Genomic DNA, 26,218 nt, shown 5'->3' with positions numbered 1-26,218 from the left:
CTACATTAAAGCAAACCGAATAAGATGGGCGGGCCACGTACTAAGATCGAGTGACGAAAGACTCCTGAACGCCACATTCTGGGAAAGGCCCGATGGCAGAAGGTCAGTTGGTCGCAAAAGAAAGAGATGGAAGGACGCAGTAGCCAGTGATCTACGCAGCAATGGGAAATAGTCGCTCAGGACCGACAACAATGGAGGAAAATAGTAAACGTAACCAAGACTCACATAGAGTTGTAAAGCCAAATGATGATATTTATATATAGAATACATTTGGTTTTGGATATTTTGAGAAGACATTTTTCTGCACGGAACTGCTTTGCGTGATTCTAAAGAAAAGCTTCTACATGAAAACGAAGTATATTGTATTTAAATATACAGGGTGTTTCAAAAAAAGGTAACCCTGTCTCTAGGGTAGGTAAAAAACTGAAAAATAAGTAACCCCGTCTCTAGGGTAGGTAAAAAACTGAAAAATAATTGGGGTTTGCTTATTAAAAAATTTTTGTAACGCCATTCGTTTTCAAGATACAGGGCGTTGAAGAAAAAAAATTACGCATTTTTTACGATTTTGCCGAAACTAATGGCAACCTTGTAATGAAATTTTATACGAATATGTTTTGGAAGCTGATACATCCCATGAATTTGTTTTTATATCTGATTCTCATAGAGGGCGCTACTTACACGGATCGTACTAAGTAGTAGTCAATATAACTTTTTTAAGAGTATAATTATTAATCAAAATTTCAAGTTAACTTAAACATCATTCAATTTTACACGAAAAAGATACTCTTGGTGAAACTCGATACTGTGTGCCGGTTTCGTAATATTTTGATTTGAAAATTATGAAGTAATAATTGATGCTGGTAGTAATGATAAAGTTCTAATAGGTATACCTCTATTTTCTCCAAGTGGAAATCTGACATTTTTATTGATTGTTATGACGATAAATCAACAATAATTATAGTTTTGAAACCTTGTTATTTGTAAAATCAAATCAAAATGTACTCAAATGTTGAATACACTGACACGTTATTAACCTTAGGCGAATGTTTAGGATATTTTAGTGCAGCTGTGACATGTTATGCAGAAAAGTTTCCTAGAAGAAACTTACCAAGTAAAAAAACATTTAGAGCCGTTGAACAACGTTGTCGAGAAACTGGAAATGTAAGACCAAATAAAATAAATTCTGGTAGACCAAGAACAACAAGAACAATTAATAAAGAAAATAATATTTTAAATTTACTTGATCAAGATCCAACAGTTAGCGTAAGGAATATAGCCAGACAAACAAATACTTCTTCTTCCAGTACTTGGCGGATACTGAAAGAACAGCAATTACATCCTTATCATTACAGACAAGTCCAAGAGCTCTTGCCAGATGATCTACCGGTTAGAGTGGATTTTTGTGAAACATTGCAACAAAGGACAGCCCACAATCCAAATTTTTTAAAATGCATTCTTTTTACGGACGAGGCCACCTTCACGCGACAAGGTATGTTTAACTCCCATAATGCACACTACTGGTGTGATGAGAATCCACGAGTCAAAAGGGTATCACATTACCAACACTCATTTAAAATTAATGTTTGGGCAGCAACTTTAGGTAACAAATTAATAGGTTATCATATTCTACCTGGAAATTTAAATGGTGATAAGTATCTTGATTTTTGACGTGACAACGTCTTAAATTAGGTTGTGGCTCGGAGTCATTTAAGAAAAAGTGTAACGCCCGCTCACGTCTGTTACAGTGAGTCGCCGAACGAGAGAGAGGCCCGCCGGACCGGCGAATGCCTTGCGTCTCTCTCCCACTCAAACATGATCGGTCCGCTGCGCGCGGCACTAGAGAATTAGGCGCGTTGAATCGCTAAAGTTGAAAATCGTTGAAAGTATCGTCAGCTGTGTCTGTAGTGAAAATGTGGAGTGCTTAGATTCGTCATTTACAACAACTACAACAATAAAGGTAAATAATTGTACACTAATATTTCATTATCGTAAACTATGATTGATTGATTAATTGTTAGATTGACTCAAAAGTTGAGAAACTGAGTTTATAGGTTATGTCATACTATTGACAAATGTTGATAGTGTTAAGTAAATTATTAGTTTACATCAATATTATTCTACCGAGAAAAAGACGTTGTCACGTAAAATTTTGGCCCGTAAAACCGACTTTACAGGCAACCGATTTTTTTAAACAATTCCTTATTCGAGATATTAGAAGATTTAACGCTAAACGAGCAAACATCTTTATTTTTTATGCACGATGGAGCTCCACCACACTTTGATAGAAGGTGTCGTAATTGGTTAAGTTATCATTTTCCGAATCGATGGATTGGTATAGGTGCAGAAGCTCCGATTCATTGGCCTCCTCGGTCATGCGATTTTAACTCTTTGGACTACGCAGTTTGGTCGTATACAGAGGTAAATTCACGCCAAGAATTGGAAGAAAGAATTCAACGTCAATTTAATGACATCATAGCTGATCCCCTACCATTTAGAAGGTTAATGGAATCTTTAGAAAAAATAATTGACTTGTGTATTCGCGAAAACGGAGGGCATTTTGAACACTTACTGTAATTGAATTTTATTTTATGTCCTTAGTCATTAATTTAATTTTCTTCTTGTGAGTTTTGTTTAATTACTATTTTATACCAGCATCAATTATTACTTCATAATTTTCAAATCAAGATATTCCGAAAACGGTACACAGTATCGAGTTTTACCAAGACTACCTTTTTCGTGTAAAATTGAATGATGTTTAAGTTAACTCGAAATTTTGATTAATAATTATACTCTTAAAAAAGTTATATTGACTACTACTTAGTACGATCCGTGTAAGTAGCGCCCTCTATGAGAATCAGATATAAAAACAAATTCATGGGATGTATCAGCTTCCAAAACATATTCGTATAAAATTTCATTACAATGTTCCCAGTAGTTTCGGCAAAATCGTAAAAAATGAGTACAATTTTTTTTTTCTTCAACGCCCTGTATCTTGAAAACGGATGGCGTTACAAAAATTTTTTACTAAACAAACCCTAATTATTTTTCAGTTTTTTACCTACCCTAGAGACAGGGTTACCTTTTTTTGAAACACCTTGTAGTTCGGACTAAATATTTACTCGATTGTTATTTTTATTTTTTTTTATTAAAAACTTCTCTAAATCATTTGTTTGTTATTTAGTTATTAGTGTATTATTTTTAATCCTGTTCGCTTTTACGAAAAATAAACATATAAATAAACTATTTGATTTATACTTCATGTGAGAGATTCTTAGATTTATAAGATAATCCATATTTTCCAGTAGTTGACACTTAGCTAACATTGTTAGATTTTTTATGAAAAAATGGTTTAAATACTGAGATTAGTTTTAAGACAAGTGTTACACTTTTATTATAGCGTTTTGCCAACCTACACCAAAATTTAATTTCGACCGTCGACAAATTGTTGTCGCTTCTTTTCTTCATGGTAGAATTAAGTTAACAAGATAATAAAGGAATGCAAAATTATTACATATTAAAGGCGCAGGTCATACAGAAACAAGTAACTGCACGAAAAAGTTGAACACTGTGATACGTATTGGGTTTTGTGATTCCAAATTAACCTATGTATTGTTTGTTTTGATAATCTGCCTTATGGAATAATAATACCTATTATACTAATTTGTAAGTATACCAATATGTCATTAGATGAGCCAATTAAGATTTTGCTTGTTAATGTTTACGAATATTTTGATAAATGGCGTAATATATTAACCAGGGAATCATATACGTACATTTTTAAATGCAACACCATATACAGTGAGGGGTAAAATAATGGAATCTATTTTTCGAGAGACTTTGTAGACAAATCGCAAAACAAATCGATTTTTATTCTTAAGTTATAATTGTTTGGCATACATATTATTTTAATTTTATAGTTTTTTTAAATGAGCATAGGGTTCGTGTACTGGCTCATTTCAAAGACTATTCTTAGTCAATTCCCTATTCAGTGATAGGTATTATTTATACAGGGTAACCAGAGAATTTTTGATTTTTGAATTAAATTTATTTACACAAGAAATATGTATGTAATTCAATTAAAACAAAATGTTCATGTTTTAGTGCTGTCAGAAAACAGAAAAATGTTTATTTGACAAAAAAATAGTTTTTTTTTTAAATAAATGAAAACCAATTAATGAACATCTTTTCAATTTCCCATTTAATTTTATTTTTGAAATTTTGTAAATTTTGTGGTTAATCCACATTAATTAATTAAATTAATTTACACAACAAAAAATATGTATATAATTCAATTAAAACCAAATACATTTTAGTGCTGTCAGAAAACAGAAAAAATGTTTATTTGACAAAAAATTTGGTGTTCCTTTAAAATAAATGAATGAACAATTAATGAACATCTATTTAATTTCCAACCTAATTTTATTTTTGAATAAAATCAAGTAAAATCAAGTAATGGAAGACCGGGATATCTTGGGAACCATTCTATAGCTTCTTGTCTTCCAATCCATTTTCTAAAGGTTCGTTTTGTAAAATATCAAGATATTTTTGGACCGTCAGAGGCTCATCGAAGAAAAAAGAAGCCATACATACATATAGCATTGCTTCGCAAACTGCATTTAGCGATGTGGATCATCCTTACTGATTTACAGGACATTATTTTTATAAGGATGATATTTCTTTTTTTTAGTACACGTAAAAGAGATCATTTGAATGGGTTTGCATCAGTTGCAATTTGTCTTAAATTAATTTAAGGATTTTTTGTCACAGTCAATAATACATTAAGGTTTACACTGTCATTGATCGATTGGTGGACGATCGGCATTTTCATTGTATTTCAGACGTATACCTGTCTTCCTTTTAAATTATTTCAATGTTAGATTCCTCTCGACGTTGTTATCAATTGCTCTTACGTCATCAAGCCATTGATCTCATTATCATTACATTTGCCTCGATAATCCTTTGTGAATCCTGGCCTGCTACAAGATTTGTCGTTATTTTGTTGTCCTCGTCGTCAACTGATCTTTTGCCCTGCAGTTTAACTTCCAATATTTCTTCTTCTTCAAGTGCCCCCTCCGCTACGGAGTTTGGCAAACATCATTGCTATTCGTATCTTTGAAGCTGTTGCTCTAAATAATTGGTTAGATGTGCACTGGAACCAGTCTCTTAAATTGCGCAGCCAAGATATACGTCGTCTCCCCACGCTTCGTTTGCCCTGAATCTTTCCTTGAATAATTAACTGGAGCAATCGGTACTTTTTCCCTTTCATCACATGACCAAAATATTCCAATTTTCTTCTTTTAATGGTGATCAACAGCTCCCGTTCTTTGTTCATTCTTCGAAGAACTTCACTATTTGTTACTTTGTCTGTCCAAGGTATTTTCAAAATTCTTCTGTATATCCACATTTCGAAGACCTCTAGTTTATCAATATTGCTCTTGTTTAAAGTCCAAGTCTCTACTCAGTACAGCAGTATCGAGAAGATGTAGCATCTAACCAATCTCATTTTCAGATTTAAGTTAATGTCATGACTTCCTAGAATGTCCTTCATATTAACAAAAGCAGCTCGAGCCTTTTCAATTCTAGTTTTTATTTCTTCTGTGATGTCATTGTTGTTATTAACGCTTGTTCCCAAATATTTATATTTGTGCACCCGTTCGATTTCGTTATTGTGAATGTACATGTTTGCATTCAATTGTTTTTTTGAAATAATCATGAATTTCGTCTTCTTGACGTTCATTGTTAACCCTTTTTCTTCACTAGCTGTGACTACCTTGTTTAAAATGGCTTGCAGGTCTTCTACTGTCTGCTCCATTAAAACCGTATCATCTGCGTATCTAATATTATTAATTGGTTGGCCGTTAACCTTTATCCCAATCTCTTCTTCCTCCAATGCTTTCTTCATAATTTCTTCCGAATAGAGATTAAATAGCAATGGCGACAGCACACATCCTTGTCTAACTCCTTTTTTAATTTGAATTTCATTTGTTGTGCTATTTCCGATACGTGCGACTGCTTTCTGATTATAATACAGAGTAGATATTATTCTTATATCGCGAGTGTCTAACTGTTTAGCTTCCAAGATCTCTAAAAGTTGGTCATGTTTGACGTTATCAAACGCCTTGTTGTAATCAATGAAATAAGCAAATACATCTTGATTCACATCCAAACACTTTTGTGTCAAGATGTTAAAGGCAAATAATGCTTCACGAGTTCCATATCCCTCCCGGAATCCAAACTGAGTTTCTCCTATATCTTCTTCCAATTTTCTGTAAATTCTATTGTGAATTATTTTGAGAAATATTTTTAAGGTGTGGCTCATCAGACTGATCATGCGATGATCACTGCACTGCTTAGCATGTGCCTTCTTGGGTAGAGGGACAAACGTTGATCTTAGCCATTCTTCAGGAATTATACTGTTTTCATAAATCTTGTTAAATAAGTCTACTAACAAGTGGATTCGATCTTCGTCTATCAACTTTAGTATATCCGCTGGTAGCTCGTCTCGTCCTGGAGCTTTGCTATTCTTTGATAACTTCACCGCTTGCATTACTTCTTCTTTGCTTATTTCTGGACCTGTCTCCTCTGGAAAATTATCACAAGGAGGCTGCCTTTGATCGTCAAACAGTTCTTCTATGTATGTCTGCCAATGTTTTAGTTTCTCCTCTGTTTCCATTATCATGTTCCCTTGTTGGTCTATAAGTACTGTTTGCTTCCTGTTTCTATTGTTGATAATTTCTTTAACTTTCTTGTGAAGATAGAATGAATCATATTTGGCTTCCAAGTTTTCAATCTCCTTACATTTGTCTTGTAACCATTGTTTTTTAGCGTCGCGGATTTTTCTTTTGATCTCTGTGTTAATTTGCTTATACTGTTCTTCCTTTTTGCCTTTCGATAGTCTTCGAGAATTCATCAATAACAAAATTTCGTCATTCATCCATTCTTTCTGTTTCTTTGGTTTTTCTCTCTTCAGAATATTTTTAGCGGGCTCCAGCATGTTCTTTTTAATAATGACCCAGTGTTTATTAATGTCTAGTTCTAGTACCTTCTCTGTCTTTACAATTTTTTCAAGATTTGCCTTAATGCTTGTTTCTACCTGATGTTTAATTGTTTCATCATTTAAACGATTGATATCTATTACTTGTTTGAGCATAGGTTTTTGTACTCTTTTAAGTTTTATTCGGAATTGTGCCACTACTGGATTGTGGTCTGACCCTATATCTGCTCCTGGATACGTTTTCACAGATTCGATTGTGTTTTTATATCTGTTGTTTATGGTTATATAATCTATTTGATTTCGTATATGGTCTTTAGTGTCTCCAGGAGATTTCCACGTGTATACTCATCTTCATGGTAGTTGATAAAATGTGTTTTTAATTATAAAATTATTTTCCTGGCAAAATTGCAACAGCCGATCGCCTCTTTCATTTCTTTGGCCGAGACCATATTTTCCAACCCATTTGCCACCTTCTCCTTTCCCAATTTTCGCATTCCAATCTCCAATTATTATTGTAATGTCTCTAGACTTAACAACTTTCAGTGTTTGTTCAATGGTTTTATAAAATTCTTCTGTGTCTTCTTCGCTACTCTCCGCTGTAGAAGCATATATTTGAATTATATTTAGTTTTCCCTGAATAACTGACAGTTGTAGAAATATAACTCTATCTAACACTGGTACAAAGTTTATAATCGACTTACTTATTTCCTTGGTGACCATTATTGCCACTCCATTACTATGATGATTGTCATTTCGTCCTGAAAAATATATGGTACCGTTTGGGGTGATGCATTGACCTGCATTTGTTCATCTGACTTCGCTGAGTCCTAAAATACTGATCTGTAACCGACACATCTCTTGACTAGCATTGTGTAGTTTTCCAGCTTCAAATAGCGTTCTCACATTCCATGTGGCGATACGGATCGATGTATTATGCATTTTGCAGGGGTTTTGCAGATTGACGACCGGAGGAGCCCTGCAACTTATTGAATCTCCCCTCCTGCCGGATCTTGGTTTCCGATGACCATGATCAGTAACTTCCAAAGAATCGCTATTCTTTGCCATGATGATTTATACTAGGGGTACTCTACGAGTCTTTAATACAGTGGTTTCCCGTTGCCTTCTGTATCCTTATGCCGTTGACCTTGATTCATCCGCCTTCGAGATCGATTTCTCAATCTCAGGACAAAAGAGTGCCCTACCACCTACCAACTCATCCGCCCGGAGCCGTTGGTCAGTAAGTGGGGGATTGCTTATACCGGCAATCGCTCGGTGGAATTTTTGCCATATTTGGCTACCCTCAACTTCCAATATGATTGTGAGTAATTCATATCTTTCACCTCTCAACGCATGACCCAAATATTGTATTTTTCTCTCTTTGATTATGCTGAGTAATTATTTTTGTTTACTTATGCGCCAAAGTACCTCACTATTGGTAACTTTTTGTATCCATGGAATTTTTATTATCCGTCTGTATATATACATTTCAAAAACATCTATTCTTTTTTCTGTTTCAGAGTTTATTGTCCAATTTTCATAGCCATACAGCAAAACAGAGAAAACGTAATATCTGATTATTCGAATTCTGAGCTCTATACTAAGGTCTGATCTTGTAAAAAATGTTTTTTTGTTCATGAGTGTTTTCCTCGCTTGTTCTATTCTTGAAAGGATTTCTTTTTTTGGGTTACACTGGCTGTTATTTGCTGCCAAATATTTGGGAGCTACCTACTCTATTTATTTGTCCCTTGGCGTACAAATGTACGTTTGTTGGTATCTTTGAAAATACGTACTAGAATTTTAGTTTTGAAAACATTTAGATGTATACCGAACATTTCGCTATGACGAACTATTACATTTATTATATTTTGTAGTTTTTGTGCATTGCTTACTATTAGGACAATATCATCAGCATACCTGATGTTGGCTATGCTGGTTCTGTTAATCTTGATTCAATTGTTGCCGTTTGGTGCCAATATCTGAGATAATTCGCAAGTCTTGTTCGTCAATTCCAGTTGTTCTCAGAATTTCGATCATCTTTTGTTGGTTAACGCAGTCAAATGCTTTTCGATAATCAATAACACGTGCATATACATCTACATTCATGTCTGCATCGTTGTGTTAACACAGTTAAGGCAAAAAGAGCTTCTCGTATTCCCAATCCATTTCGAAATCCGAATTGAGTGTCATTCATCTGAAACTCACACTTCTTGTAAATTCGAGTATGAATGATTTTGAGAAAAATTTTAAGGACATAAGACATCGTGCTTAATATTCGATAGTCATCACAGTGTGAGGCATTGGATTTTTTTGGTAATGTTACAAATAATGATTTTTGCCAGTCTGATGGTATTTTATCTGTGTCATTTATATCTTATTGAATAGTGCTGTTATTAAGTCGAGGCTTTTACTTTCGTTGTCTGCAATTAATTTAAGTATTTCGACATTGATATTGTTTGGACCGGTAGCTTTTCCGTTCTTCTGAGCTTATTGCATAAATAACTTCTTCTTTTGTTATTTTTGAACCTTTTTTATTTATTCAAAATGAATGGGCTTCTGTTATGCTATCAACATACACGCTTTAAAAACTAAAAACTTTGAAGAAAAAATGAAATAAGATAATATTGTACATTAGTTAATTGGGTGAAGAGCAAAGAAAGTTAAATAAATCGTAAAAATCAATAAAATCAAAGAATAAACTTTATTATATATAAATAACTTTATTATTTATTATATATATTAGATACCTAGAAAATAACAGTTTGGTCACTCTAGTAATACAAGGAAAAATATTCAGAGTAAGATGTCTATATAAAAGAAGGACATAGTTTAACAACCTTTAAACTTTAATAAAACAGTGGTATGCGCAAATAACCTGAGATAGTGGTACGCATGAATCTCATTTCTGGAGAGCAGATACTGCTTTATTTAAGTTTGGTACAAATGTAGGCCAAAGTCACTACACCAAGTGGTGGTCTATGATAGACAAAGTTTTTGTGAGCGATGTGAATTCGCTTGTCTCGGATTTTGCTGCAAACTTTCATAGACAGAGGTGATGTTTTTGACATATCTTGCATTTTATTAACGTACGGATGTGGTTGGTACCATAGAAGTCAAATGTAAGCACCATCATGGTAGTTATCTTGGTAGGACGATTAAGGCGACCGTAACACCTATGTTGGTCAAATAATTTTATCATTTGTACATGTATACTATATCCATCCGTGGTGATTTGGATGGATGACTGACGGAATGACAGTCAATTGTACAAATGCATTTTTTTCAACAATATGGCCACTACAACTGACGAAGTTTGGAGATTCCTATTGGAAGACCCTATAGATGCTAAGCTTATAGCTTGCTCTTGTTAAGACATTTATTTTATATTCTCATTCTCTGAATAACTTGGTTGTATTGCGTTTTCTTGTTGTATTCCAGTAATTAATCTTTTCTATTTCTTATATGTTTTCTTATGTTGTCCTTTAAGTGTTTTATTTTTAAACTCAACAGAATATTTGCAGTTTCAAAAATAATGAAATAATAAATTTATTTAAGTGGGCTTTTTATTAAAAAAACTATTGCTGGTGTTTTTTTTTTGAAAACTTTTAAAATATCCCATGTGTTTAGTTAATATAATTAGGGGTCACGAAACACATATTTACTCGCCCACATCAGAGGAAACTTAACCTTCTCAATAATAAGATGATTACCCATATGTCTTTTCTTGTTATAGTTTTTTGACCTAGTTGTAAATAACGTATATATACAAAGTATTAATACATTATTAAATAAAATAAAGTTCATATTTTATTTAATAAAGTAATTGATGAAGGAAAGATTCCTCAAGAATGGTACAACTCCGAAGTCATTTTACTATTCAAGAAAGGAGACAAAGCAAACATCGAGAATTACCGACCAATATCCTTGCTCTCACATCTGTATAAATTACTAACTAAAATCATAACCAAGCGCCTAACACATAAGCTCGATTTCTATCAACCTATCGAGCAGGCTGGATTCAGAAAACATTTTAGTACCATAGACCACTTGCACACCGTAAGAACACTGATAGAAAAATGCACCGAGTATAATGTTCCAATTCATATGGCGTTCGTCGATTTCCATAAAGCATTCGATTCCATCGAATTATGGGCAGTGCTTGAATCTCTAGAAAATGCACGTATAGATTCAAGATACACTAACATAATTAAAAACATATATGAAAATGCCACCATGCAGATAAAGCTGGACGAAAGCACAAAAACTAATCCCATAAGACTACAACGGGGAGTAAGACAAGGAGACACCATCTCTCCCAAACTATTTACCCTTGCTCTAGAAGACATTTTTAAGAAACTAGAATGGAACAATAAGGGTATCAACGTCGACGGATCATACTTAAACCACTTGCGATTAGCAGATGACATAGTTTTAATAGCCGATAATATCCAAGAACTAAATGATATGTTACAACAATTAAATGCAGTTTCAGGAGCGGTAGGCTTAAAAATGAACTACAACAAAACAAAAATACTGAGCCGAGACCAGACAAATATAACAATACAAAATCATACCATAGAAAATGTTGAACATTATGTATATCTAGGTCATGTTATCAAACTAGGAAAACCAAATCAAGATGCTGAAATTAAAAGAAGAACACAACTGGCATGGGGCGCTTTCGGCAAATTAGCATATATCTTGAAAAACACCTCCATTCCTGTAAACTTAAAGAAAAATGTGTATAACACATGCATACTACCAGTTTGTACTTACGGCTTGGAGACAGTAGCCCTTACCAAAAAATCTGCTAAAAAATTAGAAACAACGCAAAGAGCAATGGAACGAATCATGCTTGGAATATCACTAAGAGACAAGATTAGAAACACCGAGATAAGACGTAGAACGAAGATTAGGGATATTGTGGAAGAAATTGCAAAAATGAAATGGCGCTGGGCAGGTCACGTAGGCCGATATAATGACAACAGGTGGACTCGGAGAATTCTAGAATGGAGACCAAGGACGACAAGAAGAAGCACGGGAAGACCTCAAAAAAGATGGGTAGATGACATAAGAACAGTGGCAGGCAAACAGTGGATTAGATTGGCGCAAGATAGAGAAAGATGGAAGCAATTGGGAGAGACCTACATTCAGGAGTGGATGGAAAATGGTTGACAAAGAGAAAGAGAGATTAATACATTTTATGACAAATAAAAATACAGGTTTTATATATAATAAACTAACAAGACAATGTGTCCTAACCATGCAACGAAATGTTTTTATCCTAAGGTTTTTATTATAGGAAATGGAAGCGGTAGCATTAGTGTCATGTAAAGATGTTGAAATAAAGGAAACGAATGATACAGAGGTGAAACTGTCCATCGATGGAAAACAAATACCTGAATCTAAACAACCTCTTTTAGTTAACGATAAAGAATCATCTTTTAAATTAAAGCCAAGGTAAGGATGAATAATTTGATTGTGCTATTTCTTTGTTTACTATTTTTTCTGTCATTTTCTTGCTAAAGTCAATAAGCCGTTCCTTGAACAGGATTGTTATCCAAGTATTTTTATTAAAACTGTATTTTATGTGCAATGATTGAGTCTCGCTCCAACCTTTGCTGGAGACAGTCGCATAAATTTGTTTTTCTAGTACAAAAATATCTATTATTATAGTAACCAGTTTTTATTGGAAACTATATCGTTAATTACTAATATTAATTATCAGTGTTCTAAAAACGCAAACAAAATAAAACAAGTGCTATTTCCAAACGCCAAATAAAAGTCATAGGCGTATCATAAATAATTGATCGTGATGTATAAAATATTTAATCGTGATACAGGATGGACATAGACAATCCGTTCTTAAATTCTAACAAAGTGAGCAGATCTCCGCCGAGAAGTTCAACTTCAGAAAAACACATTGCTAATCTGCAAATAACTACCATGCAACAACCATCGAGCAACAGAACCTTGTCTAGCGAACAACAAAGCAATGAAAATTGCTCAACCAATATACTACTCCAAGAGACAGAGTCAACTGAGAATCAACATGAACAACCAGGTAACTCTTTTCTTTCTAATTATGCTTCTTCTTCTTCTTATCTACCGTCACAAATATTCATCGCTAATCCACAAGATAGCCAAGAAAACCAAGATCAAGAATGGAAAACTGTTCAAGCCCACAAACGAGCAAGAAATGACAGCCCTGGAGGTGATAAACAACTAAAACAAACAATAATGAGCGATTACTGGCTCAAAGCACCCACACCAACGTCTAATAGATTTGCTAGCTTAGATGAAGTACCTGATGAGACCAACCAAACCAGAACTGATGCAGTTAAAGAAAGTATTCAACCCCCACCCATATTTGTTTCAGATGTAGGTGATATACAACCTCTTCGACAATTGTTAGAAACAATATCCCCTCTGGGATATTCCATCAAATGTCTCTATAACGACCAAGTAAAGATCCAGCCCTTAACTTCTGAATATTACCGAAACATAACCAAAGCACTCAATGAGAAAAAAACACATTATTACACCTACCAAACAAAGGAAGAAAGAACATTCCGAGTTGTGCTTCGTAATATGCATCAGACAGCAGATAAAGACGCTTTAGTACATGAGCTAGGATTAATGGGACACGAAGTAACCAACATAGCTAATATATATAAGAATGGATCCAAAATAGCGCTTCCGCTCTTTTATATAGAATTAAAAACTAAGCCAAATAATAAAGACATATATGATGTGAGAGCACTCCAGAACATGATTGTGTCCTTCGAACCACCATATCCCAAACGACAGGTTCCCCAATGTACCAAATGCCAACGCTACGGTCACACACAAAAATTCTGCCATATGCCTCCAAGATGCGTAAAGTGTGCAAGTAATCATCTTACTTTACACTGTCCACGAAAAGAACGCAGCAATAACGTAAAATGTGTACTTTGTATGGGAAACCATCCGGCCAACTATAAGGGCTGCAGCGTATACAAACAAATACAAAAAGAAAAATTCCCCCAACTCAGAAAGAATCAAGAGACCCACAGAACAGACACCTATGAAACCAATAGTCAAAGAGTAACCCCTGGTGTTTCTTACGCTCAAAAAACTTCAGGAAATAGTCAAGCGGATGAAATCACAAATCAACAAACTAATGTCGGCTCAAACCATTCAACGAAAATTGCCAACCTTGAAAACCTGATGACAAAACTAGTAGAGAGAATGGACACTATGCTTAATCTTCTTATGACTATGATTTCCAAAATGCACTAATGCAACACAGACTTAAAATAGCCGTCTGGAACTCAAATGGCCTAACGAACCACATCCAAGAAATAAAAATTTTCCTCGACGAGAAGAAAATTGATGTTATGCTTGTATCAGAAGCTCATCTAACAGACAAAAACTATATCAAAATTCCAAAATACATTGTCCACTACACAAAACATCCAAATGACAAGGCACACGGTGGCACAGCTATCATTATCAAATCTAATATAAAACACCATGAGTTAAATAAGTTCAGTGAAAAGTACCTGCAATCAACTAGCATTGTCATCGAAGACTGGTTAGGCAACCTTACCTTATCTGCGGTCTACTGTCCTCCTGGTCAACCAATCAACGAAAACAACTTTAGCACCTATTTCAGTTCTCTTGGACACAAATTCATAGCAGGAGGAGACTTTAACTGTAAACATCATCACTGGGGCTCTAGGGTAATTACAACAAGGGGTAGACAACTGCTTAAGTCAATAACAGGAAACAACCTACAACACATATCTACAGGAGAACCAACTTATTGGCCTACAGATCCAAATAAAACACCAGATCTCTTAGACTTCTGTGTGATTAAAGGTATCTCACTTAACTATTTAGCAATAGAACCATGCTGGGACCTCTCTTCAGATCATTCTCCCATTCTAATTGACCTAGACTCCAAAATCATACTCAGAAATAAGCCTCCAGTCCTAACCAATAATCAAACAAATTGGAAAATATTCCGAAGCGCACTAGCAGAACAAATACCAACGAACTTGCCACTTAAAACAGAATTACAAATTGAAAATGCGGTACAACAACTTACTACCTCCATACAAAAGGCAGGTTGGATTTCTACTCCTGAACATACAACATGGAAGGAAAGCATAAACTGTTCGCAAAGTGCAAAAAACCTGATCGATGAGAAAAGAAAACTTAGGAAAAAGTGGCAAAACACACACGCTCCTATTGACAAACAAAATTTAAACAGAATTACCAGAAGACTTAAAAATCTATTAAAAGAAGAGAAAAACAGGGGGATCCAAACTTACTTAGAAAATTTGACTCCGTCCAAAGACACCAATTATTCTCTATGGAAGGCGACGAGAAAGGTAAAAGGTCTACAAGACGCCATACCTCCTCTAAAAAATGTCAAAGGTAAATGGGCAAGAACAGACACAGAAAAATCTGAGACATTCGCTGAACATCTTTCTACAGTATTTAGTCCATTTAACAGAGTAGTGCCATTAGAACAAGAAGAACCATTTAATTCTTTTCTTGAGGCTCCATATCAAATGGAACTACCAATCACCAAGTTTAATATTAAAGAAGTAAAACAGATAATAAAGAATGAGATACAACCCAATAAGGCTCCGGGATTCGACCTCATAACGGGTAAGATCCTCCAGGAACTAACCAATGACTGTTACAGAATAATCACTATGATCTTTAATGCTATGCTTAGTCTGCATTACTTCCCTCTGCAATGGAAAGTGGCACAGATTATACTCATTCAAAAACCTGGTAAAGATCCAAAAGATGTCAACTCATACCGACCGATTAGTCTACTCCCAGTCATCTCTAAGGTCTTCGAAAAACTTCTGCTACGAAAAATCAAACCAATATTGGACGAAAAGTGCCTCATACCTGACCATCAATTCGGTTTTCGTAACCAACATGGTACAATCGAACAAGTTCACAGACTATACACAACAATAAGAAGTAGTCTCGAGAACAAACAATACTGTACTGCAGCCTTTTTAGACGCCTCTCAAGCTTTTGACAAGGTGTGGCATACAGGACTTCTGTACAAATTAAAGAAAAATTTACCTTATCCTTACTTTAAACTGCTTCAATCATACCTTACAGAAAGGAGATATCTGGTAAAATATAGTGAAGCCTATACAAAACTCTACCCCATCCTATCTGGTGTACCCCAGGGTAGTGTGCTCGGACCGATTCTGTACCTGATATATACGGCTGACTTGCCAATAAGCAATAACCTAACGCTTGCAACATTCGCAGATGATACTGCTTTCTTGGCCTCTCATAGCAACCCAATAATAGCATCAGAGAGACTGCAACTACATCTGAACAAAACAAATGAATGGTTTAAACTCTGGAGAATTAGAGTAAACCCCTCAAAATCCACACAAATTACATTCACTCTACGAAGAGGTACATGTCCACAAGTTAACCTCAATGGACATCCTTTGCCCCAAAAGGATGACGTAAAATACTTAGGTATTCACCTTGACAAACGTCTAACTTGGACCAAACATATATGGACGAAAAGGCTTCAATTGGGAATTTTATACAGAAAACTTTACTGGATGTTGGGAAAAAACTCTCACCTATCGATTGACAACAAGCTGCTGATATACAATACAATAATAAAACCCATTTGGACATATGGCTCACAGCTCTGGGGTTCAGCTAGCAAATCTAATATTATGATAATACAAAGATTCCAATCCAAAACTTTGAGAACAATCGCTAATGCACCTTGGTATATCCAGAATGATGCAATACATAGAGATCTTCAGGTACTAACAGTCTCTGAAGAGTGCAAAAAATCTTCTGAACAATATCAAAACAGGTTGCGGGTGCATCCTAATACCCTGGCACACAATCTTCTCAACAACCAACAAGCGAAGAGATTGAAGCGACATGACCCCTTGGACCTACCTCACCGATCCTGACAGAGCCTACAGCAGTGGGAGTTACGCCTTCAACAGCACCCAGCCATTGTGATCAGTGCCGCTTTTAGTGCTCGCGTATCAGTGTATGTGCGCATCCTACCGGTAAACAAGCCAATTTGTGTCGTGATGATTTGGTCACTGGACCTTACATCTCTCTGTCATGTAAAGACAAAAATTTTACTTATTGTTTTCACTGCAAAACAGATTGTAAAAATCTTAAATGTTAATAAAAAAAAAAAAAAAAAATGTGCAATGATTCGACGGATTTAAAACCGCTTGGAGTTTTTGTGGTAATATAAATATAATTATAAATAATATAATAAAACTTTTCCGCCTACAGCTTTGTCCCCTGGAAAACAAAAGGTGCAGTCTGGAGTAGCTCGGCAATCACAATTGTACACTTCCTCACAATTGTACAGGCACAGTGGTTCATAATTGTTAACTAATGAAAGTAACACAGTCGTTATCTATGTATTTGAGGCTGATAAAACGGCATCTTTTACTTCTCCAACAATTTTTTTTAAGAAACTTGCAAACAATTTTTTCATCTGTGAAGTTCGCATTACCCAAATTTTCAGCTATTTCTTCATCTTTTCCTTTTAAAACTGGACCTCTGGTAGAAACAGTTGGGCGGTCTTCTCAGTAAAGCACTCGGATAATATCTGTTCGATGTCTGAATTTTTCCCACTGCGTTTTCGTTTTTGGGTTAATTTTGAATCAGCTGGTCAATCGTTTATGAAACTGTTTTAATTATTTTTTAAAAGTTTACTTGTGAAATTAAAAACTTTCTAGCAATTTCGATTTGACTGCACTTAGATTATTTCACGTTTTCAATTACATTAACTTTTTCTTTTAAAACAAAATCCTTTTTCTTCGAATTTATCAATGCCATGATTCACTTGCAAACAGGTAGGTATCTGGGTGAATTCTTAATTAACCGTTTCTAAAGATGCATTAAGAGGCAACAAAGTAAGTTTTCAATAGAAATTTTTAGAGAAATGAAAGAGTGCTTTATGGCCTTTATGACCTATGGATATTTCGGAGAAGTATCGAATTGCTCCTTTAAAAGATATGCCATTAAATAAATCATGGAAGCTGTTTAATATATTTTTGCAGCAAAGAGGGGTGCCCTAAGAATGGAACAATGCTGTAGCCATTCTTTTGCATAAAAAAGAAGATAGAACGGACCTAGAAGATTATAGACCTATTAGCCTGTTGAACCACATATACAAGCTCTTCACTAGGTTAGTGACATCAATATTGGAGAAAAAATTAGATTTCTACCAATCAAGAGAGCAGGCAGGATTCCGTTCAAATTATGGTACCACTGATTGCCTCCATATAGTAAAGACACTCATTGAAATAAATACAACAAATCTCTTGTCCTCACCTTCACAGATTTTCATAAAGCGTTCGACACAATTGAAATAAACATCCTTATAGAAGCAATGAATGATAGCAGGATTGACCATAGGTATAGTGAACTTATTTACAACATTTACAAAAATGCCACTATGACTGTTAAGATACACGATAAAACCCGATCAATACAAATAAAACGTGGGATAAGGCAAGGAGATACATTGTCACCGAAATTATTTATAACGGCAATAGGGTATGCCTTTAATTGGACTTTGCATGTTCAAAGTTGGGCCTCAGAATGAACTTGACCAAAGTTTATGACAAGTATGGTCCCCAATAACCATTTAACTATTCAAGACAAAGTGGTAGAACTGGTAGAGAAATACACGTATTTGGGCCATGAAATAAGAATCAGCAGAGATAACCAAACATGCGAAATCCAAAGACGATTTACTTTAGCGTGGGCAGCCTTTGGAAAATTGCGAAACACGCTTAGGGCCAACATACCAATTAGCCTCAAAAGGAAAGTATTTGACCAATGCTTATTAAAGGTCATGACCCATGGGGCGGAAACTTGAGAGTAGCACAGAGACGAATGGAACTGTCTATGGTGGGAGTGACGTTGCGGGACCAAATAAGAAACGAAGATCTGCGAAGAAGGACGAGTATTGCTGATGTTGTGGAACGCATAGCGGAACTAAATAGAAAACTGGGCAGGCCATGTAGCAAGAATGCATGGCTCACGATGGACGAGCAAAATTACAAATTAAAGTCCAAGAGCAGACAAACGTAGTAGAGGAAGACCACCTACACGTTGGGATTACGGCATCAGGCGTATCACCATAAATGGGCAACAAAGAGCAAAAAATGGTAAAGACTGGGAGAGTTTAAGGGAGCAGTGACTTATGTCCAGCAGTGTACGTGATTAATCAAGGCTAGATGATGATGATGCTTGAAGTACTACTCATAACAAAATAATAAAGTATCTATTACCTAACAGACCCTAATAAATCAGAAATCATTTAATTTTAGAAAATTGTGCACAAAAAGTTATTCGTTTATCTAAAAAATATTCTATTAAGCAGTCTTATTTTATTAAAACGTATTGCTCTAAACGGATAAATTTATTAAGGATTAGATGGAAACGTTTCGGGACCTCAAATTGTTATTCCTTAAATCAGGATATACCTATAACTGGTATTCTAATAAGCGGGTTCGAATGTATTTGATGTGCAAATATTTTATTTTTGCAGAGCCTCTACGTTAGGTATATGTTTTAACCTAACATAACCTATCATTTTAATGTAGACAGACTACATTTATGTATATATTAATCCATAGATATTGTAACGTGTTAAAATGATGATTGGGAAAGTTGACTTATTTTACTAAATTTTAAAGCATCCCGTATATGGTTTTAACTTCTTTCTCGTGAGATAATTTTAGGCAGATAATACTTTTTAATAACAATGCGATAATAAGCACACACAGTCTTTTGACTAAATTGTCGCAGGTCTGTTTTTTGCACATATCGAAGATAATCCCTCAAAGAAGCGTGTTTGGCTTGTTTAAGTCATTTATTGTCCCTTAGATGTTCTACCGAAAATGCTCCTAAATATTCTGCATTTATGATCAATCCTCCGTATGAAATATTCGTTATTTAGGTTAGTTTCAGTTTCAGCACGTCCCGTTTAAAAAATATCCCGTTATGAATCATCCTTACAGTTTCACCTGATTTAGACCTACCTTCTTCTTTAGGTGCCGTCTTCTTAGCGAAGGTTGGCGATGACCTCTGCAAAGTCTTCCCTATTTTGGGCTTTCCTTATTAAACTTTGAAAGTCTAATCCTGTCCAATCTTTGATGTTGCGCAGCCAGGTCATTTGTCGTCTACTCGGGCCGCGTCTACCTTCTATTTTCCCTTCTATAATAAGCTAAAGGAAGTTATACCTGCCGTGTCTAAATATGTGTCAAAGATAAGACGTTTTACGCTTCTTGACAATTTCTGTGAGTTCACGTTCTCTATTCATACGCCTTAAAACTTCTTCATTTCTAACGCGGTCGGTCCATGGAATTTTCAGCATACGACGAAATACCCACATCTCAAAGCTCTCTAAACATCGTAACGAGCTGACTGTTAACGTTCAAGCTTCCACGCCGTGTAATAGTACCCTATATACATAACACTTTATCATGCGGTATCGTAGGGACAAATCAAGATTACGGGTAGTGAGTAACTGTCGCATCTTTTAGACCTACCAGGACAACATAACTATACTCCGTCTTTAAATGTTTTTTTCTAAACAGCTGAAATATGTAGTTGAAGTACGACTAGTGTTATGTCTCCAGACCCCTGATAAAGGGTAAGCTATTATTTTGATACCTTTCGTATTTCTTTATATTTTTATCTTTTCCTTTTCTTTGCCTCTTTTTAGATTGCTATTTTCTCATGTAATTAGGGTACGAAGTTAATGTCGGTCCAAGTATATTCGAATGTGGGTAAATAGACTCCGGTATATTTCGAGACTGGTTTAAACGTAATCTCAAGTATAATCCAATGTCAATCCAATGTCAGTTCAATATAAGTCCAATGTTGGTCTAAGTAAATCCACGTATTTCCAGTCTATCTCACGTTTTTCCATGGTTGGTAATGAAGGTTCCCTTCAGCTTAATTTTGGAGCCACCCGTGTAACCCGGAAATGGGTGCACAAAAGTTCAACGTTCAGTCGATTCGTTCAAACATTGTGAGTACTGTTCCCCTTATGTATATTGTCAGCCAATTCAAGTGGTAGCAGTTACAAGTAAAACTACAATTATAACAAGAGACTGTATATATAAAAATGGTTTTTTTTTAATTGAAGTATTATATGTGGTAGATCAAGCAAATGATGGCATAACGAATGCTCTAAAATAAACGGAAAGGGAGTGCTGCCCGATCGTTCTGACCCATAAAGAAAAACTAAGCCAAAATACCAAAGAGCTAATAGGTAAAAGAAGACAATAGACAATAGGGTCAATCCGAAAACACGTAAGAGAAAACAATACAAGAGAAATAACTAAAATAATTCAAGAAAACAAAAGTTTAAAAGTTTTGAGGCAAAATACGAACAACATAGGCAACAAAAATATGTACAAAATAAAAAACAAAACATGGAAACACGACTGCTGATAGAACCAAAATCCTTGTGAAATGTATGAGAGCACCGACAAAAGGCAAGATCATCCCCTGCCCAAAATCACAAACCAGGGATCAGAATTAATGCCAGAAACAACTCCATACGAAATCAAAACGGCACTTTTAGAAATGAAAAATAACAAATCCCCTGACGATGACAGAGTAGTGATCGAAGCGATCAAACTAGGTGGAAATAATATTATCCAGGCTTTAGCCAAGCTTTTCACCAAATGCATCTACTAAGGAAAAACTCCTTCTCAATTAAACAATGCAATCATTATTTTATAACACAACCAAGGAGACATAACAGATCTAAAAAACTACTGGCCTATCAGTTTGCTTTCACACATATATAAACTTTTCATAAAAGTTATCAAATAAGACTTGACGCTAAATTAGACGTCCATCAGTCTAGAGCACAAACTGGATTTAGATGGGATACAGCACTAGCGACCACTTACTAGTGATAAAGAACCTAATAGAGAAGTCTGCAAAATACAACAAACCATTGGCACTAATATTTGTTATCTACGTGAAAGCATTCTATAGCATAAGTCATCAGAAATATCAAAAGTATTGACAGAATGCCGAATAGACCATCGCTACAATAACATAATCAAATATATCTAATAAAATCCCACAGATAGCGTAAGACTATCTGAACACGAAACGAATAAATTCTGTATACAGCGAGGAGTACGGCAAGAAGACACCGTCTCTATAAAGCTATTCACGACGCTTTTAGAATATACTTGTAAGAAGGCACATCTGAACGATGTGATGATGCAATAATAATGTTTGAAAAATTATATCACGCTTCCTTGGAGGTCGGATTAAAGACTAATATGAACAAGGTGCAAATAATGACTAATCTGATGCTAAACCGAAATGTTGCTGTTGATGGAAGGGATATTGTGCAGACTACATCGTATAAGTACTTAGGACATGAAATTCGGTTGGCCAGAGATATCCAGACATGTGAGCTCCCACGTCGCATAGGAATACCAGCGTTAGGACCATTAAACTATGTATTTAAATCGGATCTACCCATGTACCTCGAAAGGAAAATCTTTGACCAATATGTGTTACCTGTACTCACTTATGAAGCGAAGATATTAACACTAACAAAAAAGGTAGTGAGTAAGATTCGCGTGGCTCTGATGGCTATGGAGCGCCAGATGTTGGGTGTCTCTCTGAGAGACCGAATACCAAACGAAGAAATACGTCGTACAACAAAAACAACAGACGCCATCGAAAAAATCGTGTCGTTAAAATGGAATTAGGCAGGACATGTAGCCAGATTATCTGACAACCGATGGACAAAACGTATTTTAGAGTGTAGACCAAGACAAGAAGCAATACGGAGCAGAGGACGCGTACCAAATAGATGGACTGACGACCTAAAGCGTGTCAGCAATAACTGGATGCAACCCACACAAGACAGAGACAGATAGAAAGAGCTGAGGGAGACCTATGTACAGCAGTGGACGCATACAGGTTAATGATGATGATTATATGTGGTGATACTTATATCATGAATACTTTTGTAACATATTTAATTTCAATTTATAATTTAAATACAAGTCGCTCATATTAAACCTATGTATAAATCATAATGGATTAACGAATCAGTAAAAATTTTTATTCTCTTTTGCGTATATATCCCTTAACATTATGTTTTGTTTTATTTGCACAATATATCCATGGCACAAAAGGATATAGGCTCGTTCTCATGTTTCATTTGATATAAATTTATCGATACTAGATATATTGATATTTATCTGCGTTATTTGATATGAAATTTGACGATTTTATTTGATCAGGTTGTCTGATTATGCTATTTGATTATTTGGTGGTATATATGATATGGTATAATATTTGATTATACCATATTAATTACTTACTTACCATGTTTTATTTATTAATAATTGCCTGTTTTCCTTGTTGCAATTTTGTTGCTGTATATCTATTCTTTCATATGTTACTCACCTCTATGAATTTTCATCATCATTCTGGCAACCATGCGTGGGTCCTAGCCTTCCCAGGAATTTCTCTCCAGTCCTCCCTATCCATCGCCTTCCGCCAATCACGTATATCCATATTTCTCATATCTTCATCGATGTTATCAAGGAACCTTGTTCTGGGTTTTCCTCTTCTTTTTTGACAAATGAGTCTCTAAAGGAGCGTTTTTCTAGCTGGGTCAATTTGTTCCATACGCAGTACATGCCCTATCCACAAGGAGCGCTCGCAGGTATACAAATTTTTTCACTGCTTCGATGACGTCGTTTTCTATAACAAGTGGTCTTAGGATTTGTGGTTGCGTGCTTATTTTCATATACTTCGTTTTGTTGGTGTTTATTATTAAACCCATTTTTGTAGCTGATTCTTTTAATGCTATATATGCATCTCGTACAGCGTTTTCCGTTCTACCAACAATATTGATATCATCAGCATAGGCAAGCATTTGCACTTTATTATATATTGAACCAATAGTTGTGATTTGTGACATACGTATTACTTTTTCCAGAGCCAGATTGAACAGTATAAAGGAAAGAGGGTCTCCTTGGCACAGCCCGTTATTTGTTTGAAAAGGTTCAGACAGTTCCCCCTGAATTCGTACTCTACATTAAACTTTTTTAAGAGTTATTTTTGTTAAATTTACCAACTGATTTGGTATTTCTAGCTCTTTCATTGCTTTGAACATTTCTCTTCTATTCACAGAGTCGTAGGTTGCTTTCACCTCTATGAATCACCCCACCCATAATCTATCAGTACTAAGCAACGGATCGTACGAGCCTATTGTCAACCGGTGTTCTAAGATTTTTTTCTTCATAATCTAGATCACTAGGAATTGTACAGTATATAATTAAATGCGTTTAATAATATAATAATCTTAATTAATCTTAATACCTTTCTTATTTATTTTTTGTTTAATTGATTGTCTTTTGTATTTCAGACTAAATACTACAAACTTGCCATACATACGAGCAGTTGCAAAAAATGGAGACTGCAATATTTATCCTTCAAATGTACAGAAAAAGCGATTTTTAAGGGATATTTTTACAACACTTATAGATATGAAATGGAGATATACCTTCACAGTATTTTCTCTGGGTTTTATTATAACCTGGACTATATTTGCCATACTTTGGTGGTTTATAGCGTATTACCACGGTGACTTAGATGACCGCCATTTACCTATGAATCAGATGGCTTCTAACTGGACTCCATGTGTTACAGACATTTACAATTTTAGATCCTGTTTTTTATTTTCGGTAGAAACTCAACAAACTACAGGTTATGGTGAAAAGAGGCCAACCGAAAAATGCGCTGATGCGGTAGTACTTATGTGTGTTCAAAATGTAGTGGGTTTATTAGTGGATGCATGTTTGGTTGGTGTATTTTTTGCAAAACTTACCAGACCTAAATTAAGAACCCAAACTATACAATTCTCGAAATATGCTGTAATCGCTATGAGGGAAAACGTTTTGTGTCTAATGATAAGACTTGGTGATCTAAGAGAAAGAAGTCGGATAATAGAGGCTAAAGTTAAAGCACAATTAGTAAGACAACGACTTACTAAACATGGAGAAACATTTTCAAACTATTTAACCAAACTTCGTGTTACTATAGATGACTGCGAAAATGATTTGCTATTCATTTGGCCTATGACCATTGTTCACAAAATAGATTCCTCGTCGCCTTTTTACAATATTTCGAAACAAAATTTAACTGAACATAACTTTGAGATAATAATTAGTTTGGAAGGTACTATCGAAAGTACTGATCAAAAAACACAGGTTAGATCAAGCTATTTAGCTAATGAAATATTATGGGGGTACCAGTTTGCTTCTCTAATGTCAATTTGTCAAGAAAAAAGCGGCTATAGAGTTGACTATACAAGATTTGATGATTTAGTACAAGTTGATACACCTTCAGGACCTGCATCTGAATTTAAAAATCGAAATAGAAATAATAAAGAAACTTATATACCTACTTCATGATAACATGTCATAAATAAGTCATTTTACATACTGTATTAAATTTTGATTTTCTTTTTGTTGAAGTATAAAATTTATTTTGTTTAGATTTAAGTTTAACTTAAATTAACTAGTTTAATAAAAACCAAAAAAAACTGGTAGTAAACTTTGTGTTTCTCATTTATTTATTTTTCATTTCGATCCTCACTGTGTTTCTTCTCATATATATATATATATATATATATATATATATATATATATATATATATATATATATATATATATATTATATATATATATATATATTTATAATATATATATTTATATTTATATATATATATATATAATGATAAACGGTTGTACTCAACGCTGATCAGTTAGAATGCAAACACAATTATTTGGATATGCTGCAGAAGACAGGACAAAGAAGGATGTACAATGTACACCGCTTAGTTAATCAAGCTTTTGCAAATCTTTATTTGCTTTATCAGGGTGCTGCAATCAGTAAGATTGGTACAAATTACAAAATAAAAAATTATTTTGTATTTTACACTAATTGAGGTTGGTTGTCAAGATGTTAAGAATATGAAATAGACAACTCATCTGGCTCCTCTAAATAATAGCGAAAACTTTCCAAAACATTGTTTTAAAATTTCACAAAAAAAAGTAGTCATATTTTAATAGTTCTAGTTTGTTATTCGTTATTAATTATTCGGATATACAATTAACGATTATACTTATTCTT

General features: G+C 34.7%; 1 protein-coding gene across 1 annotated transcript; it reads left to right on the top strand.

Annotated features, from left to right (window-relative positions):
* The first annotated feature begins 3,420 nt into the window (after positions 1 to 3,420).
* On the top strand, positions 3,421 to 25,626 carry LOC140445717 (G protein-activated inward rectifier potassium channel 4-like). The gene is made up of 3 exons (XM_072537996.1): positions 3,421 to 3,663; positions 12,294 to 12,451; positions 24,450 to 25,626. The coding sequence occupies exons 2-3, from the start codon at positions 12,297 to 12,299 to the stop codon at positions 25,495 to 25,497; spliced, it is 1,203 nt and encodes a 400-aa protein (XP_072394097.1). The 5' UTR covers positions 3,421 to 3,663; positions 12,294 to 12,296; the 3' UTR covers positions 25,498 to 25,626.
* Positions 25,627 to 26,218: the final 592 nt, after the last annotated feature.

The sequence above is a fragment of the Diabrotica undecimpunctata genome, chromosome 7, assembly GCF_040954645.1.
Source record: "Diabrotica undecimpunctata isolate CICGRU chromosome 7, icDiaUnde3, whole genome shotgun sequence".
Taxonomy (NCBI): Eukaryota; Metazoa; Arthropoda; class Insecta; order Coleoptera; family Chrysomelidae; genus Diabrotica; species Diabrotica undecimpunctata.
The sequence above is the reverse complement of the archived record's forward strand: the minus strand, read 5'-3'. Positions and strand labels throughout refer to the sequence as shown.

Excerpts from the sequence above, each read along its gene's own strand:
- LOC140445717 (XM_072537996.1), top strand. The coding sequence starts at position 12,297 with ATGGAAGCGGTAGCATTAGTGTCATGTAAAGATGTTGAAATAAAGGAA. Across the intron at positions 12,452-24,449 it reads TCTTTTAAATTAAAGCCAAG|ACTAAATACTACAAACTTGC; the intron begins GTAAGGATGAAT and ends TTTGTATTTCAG.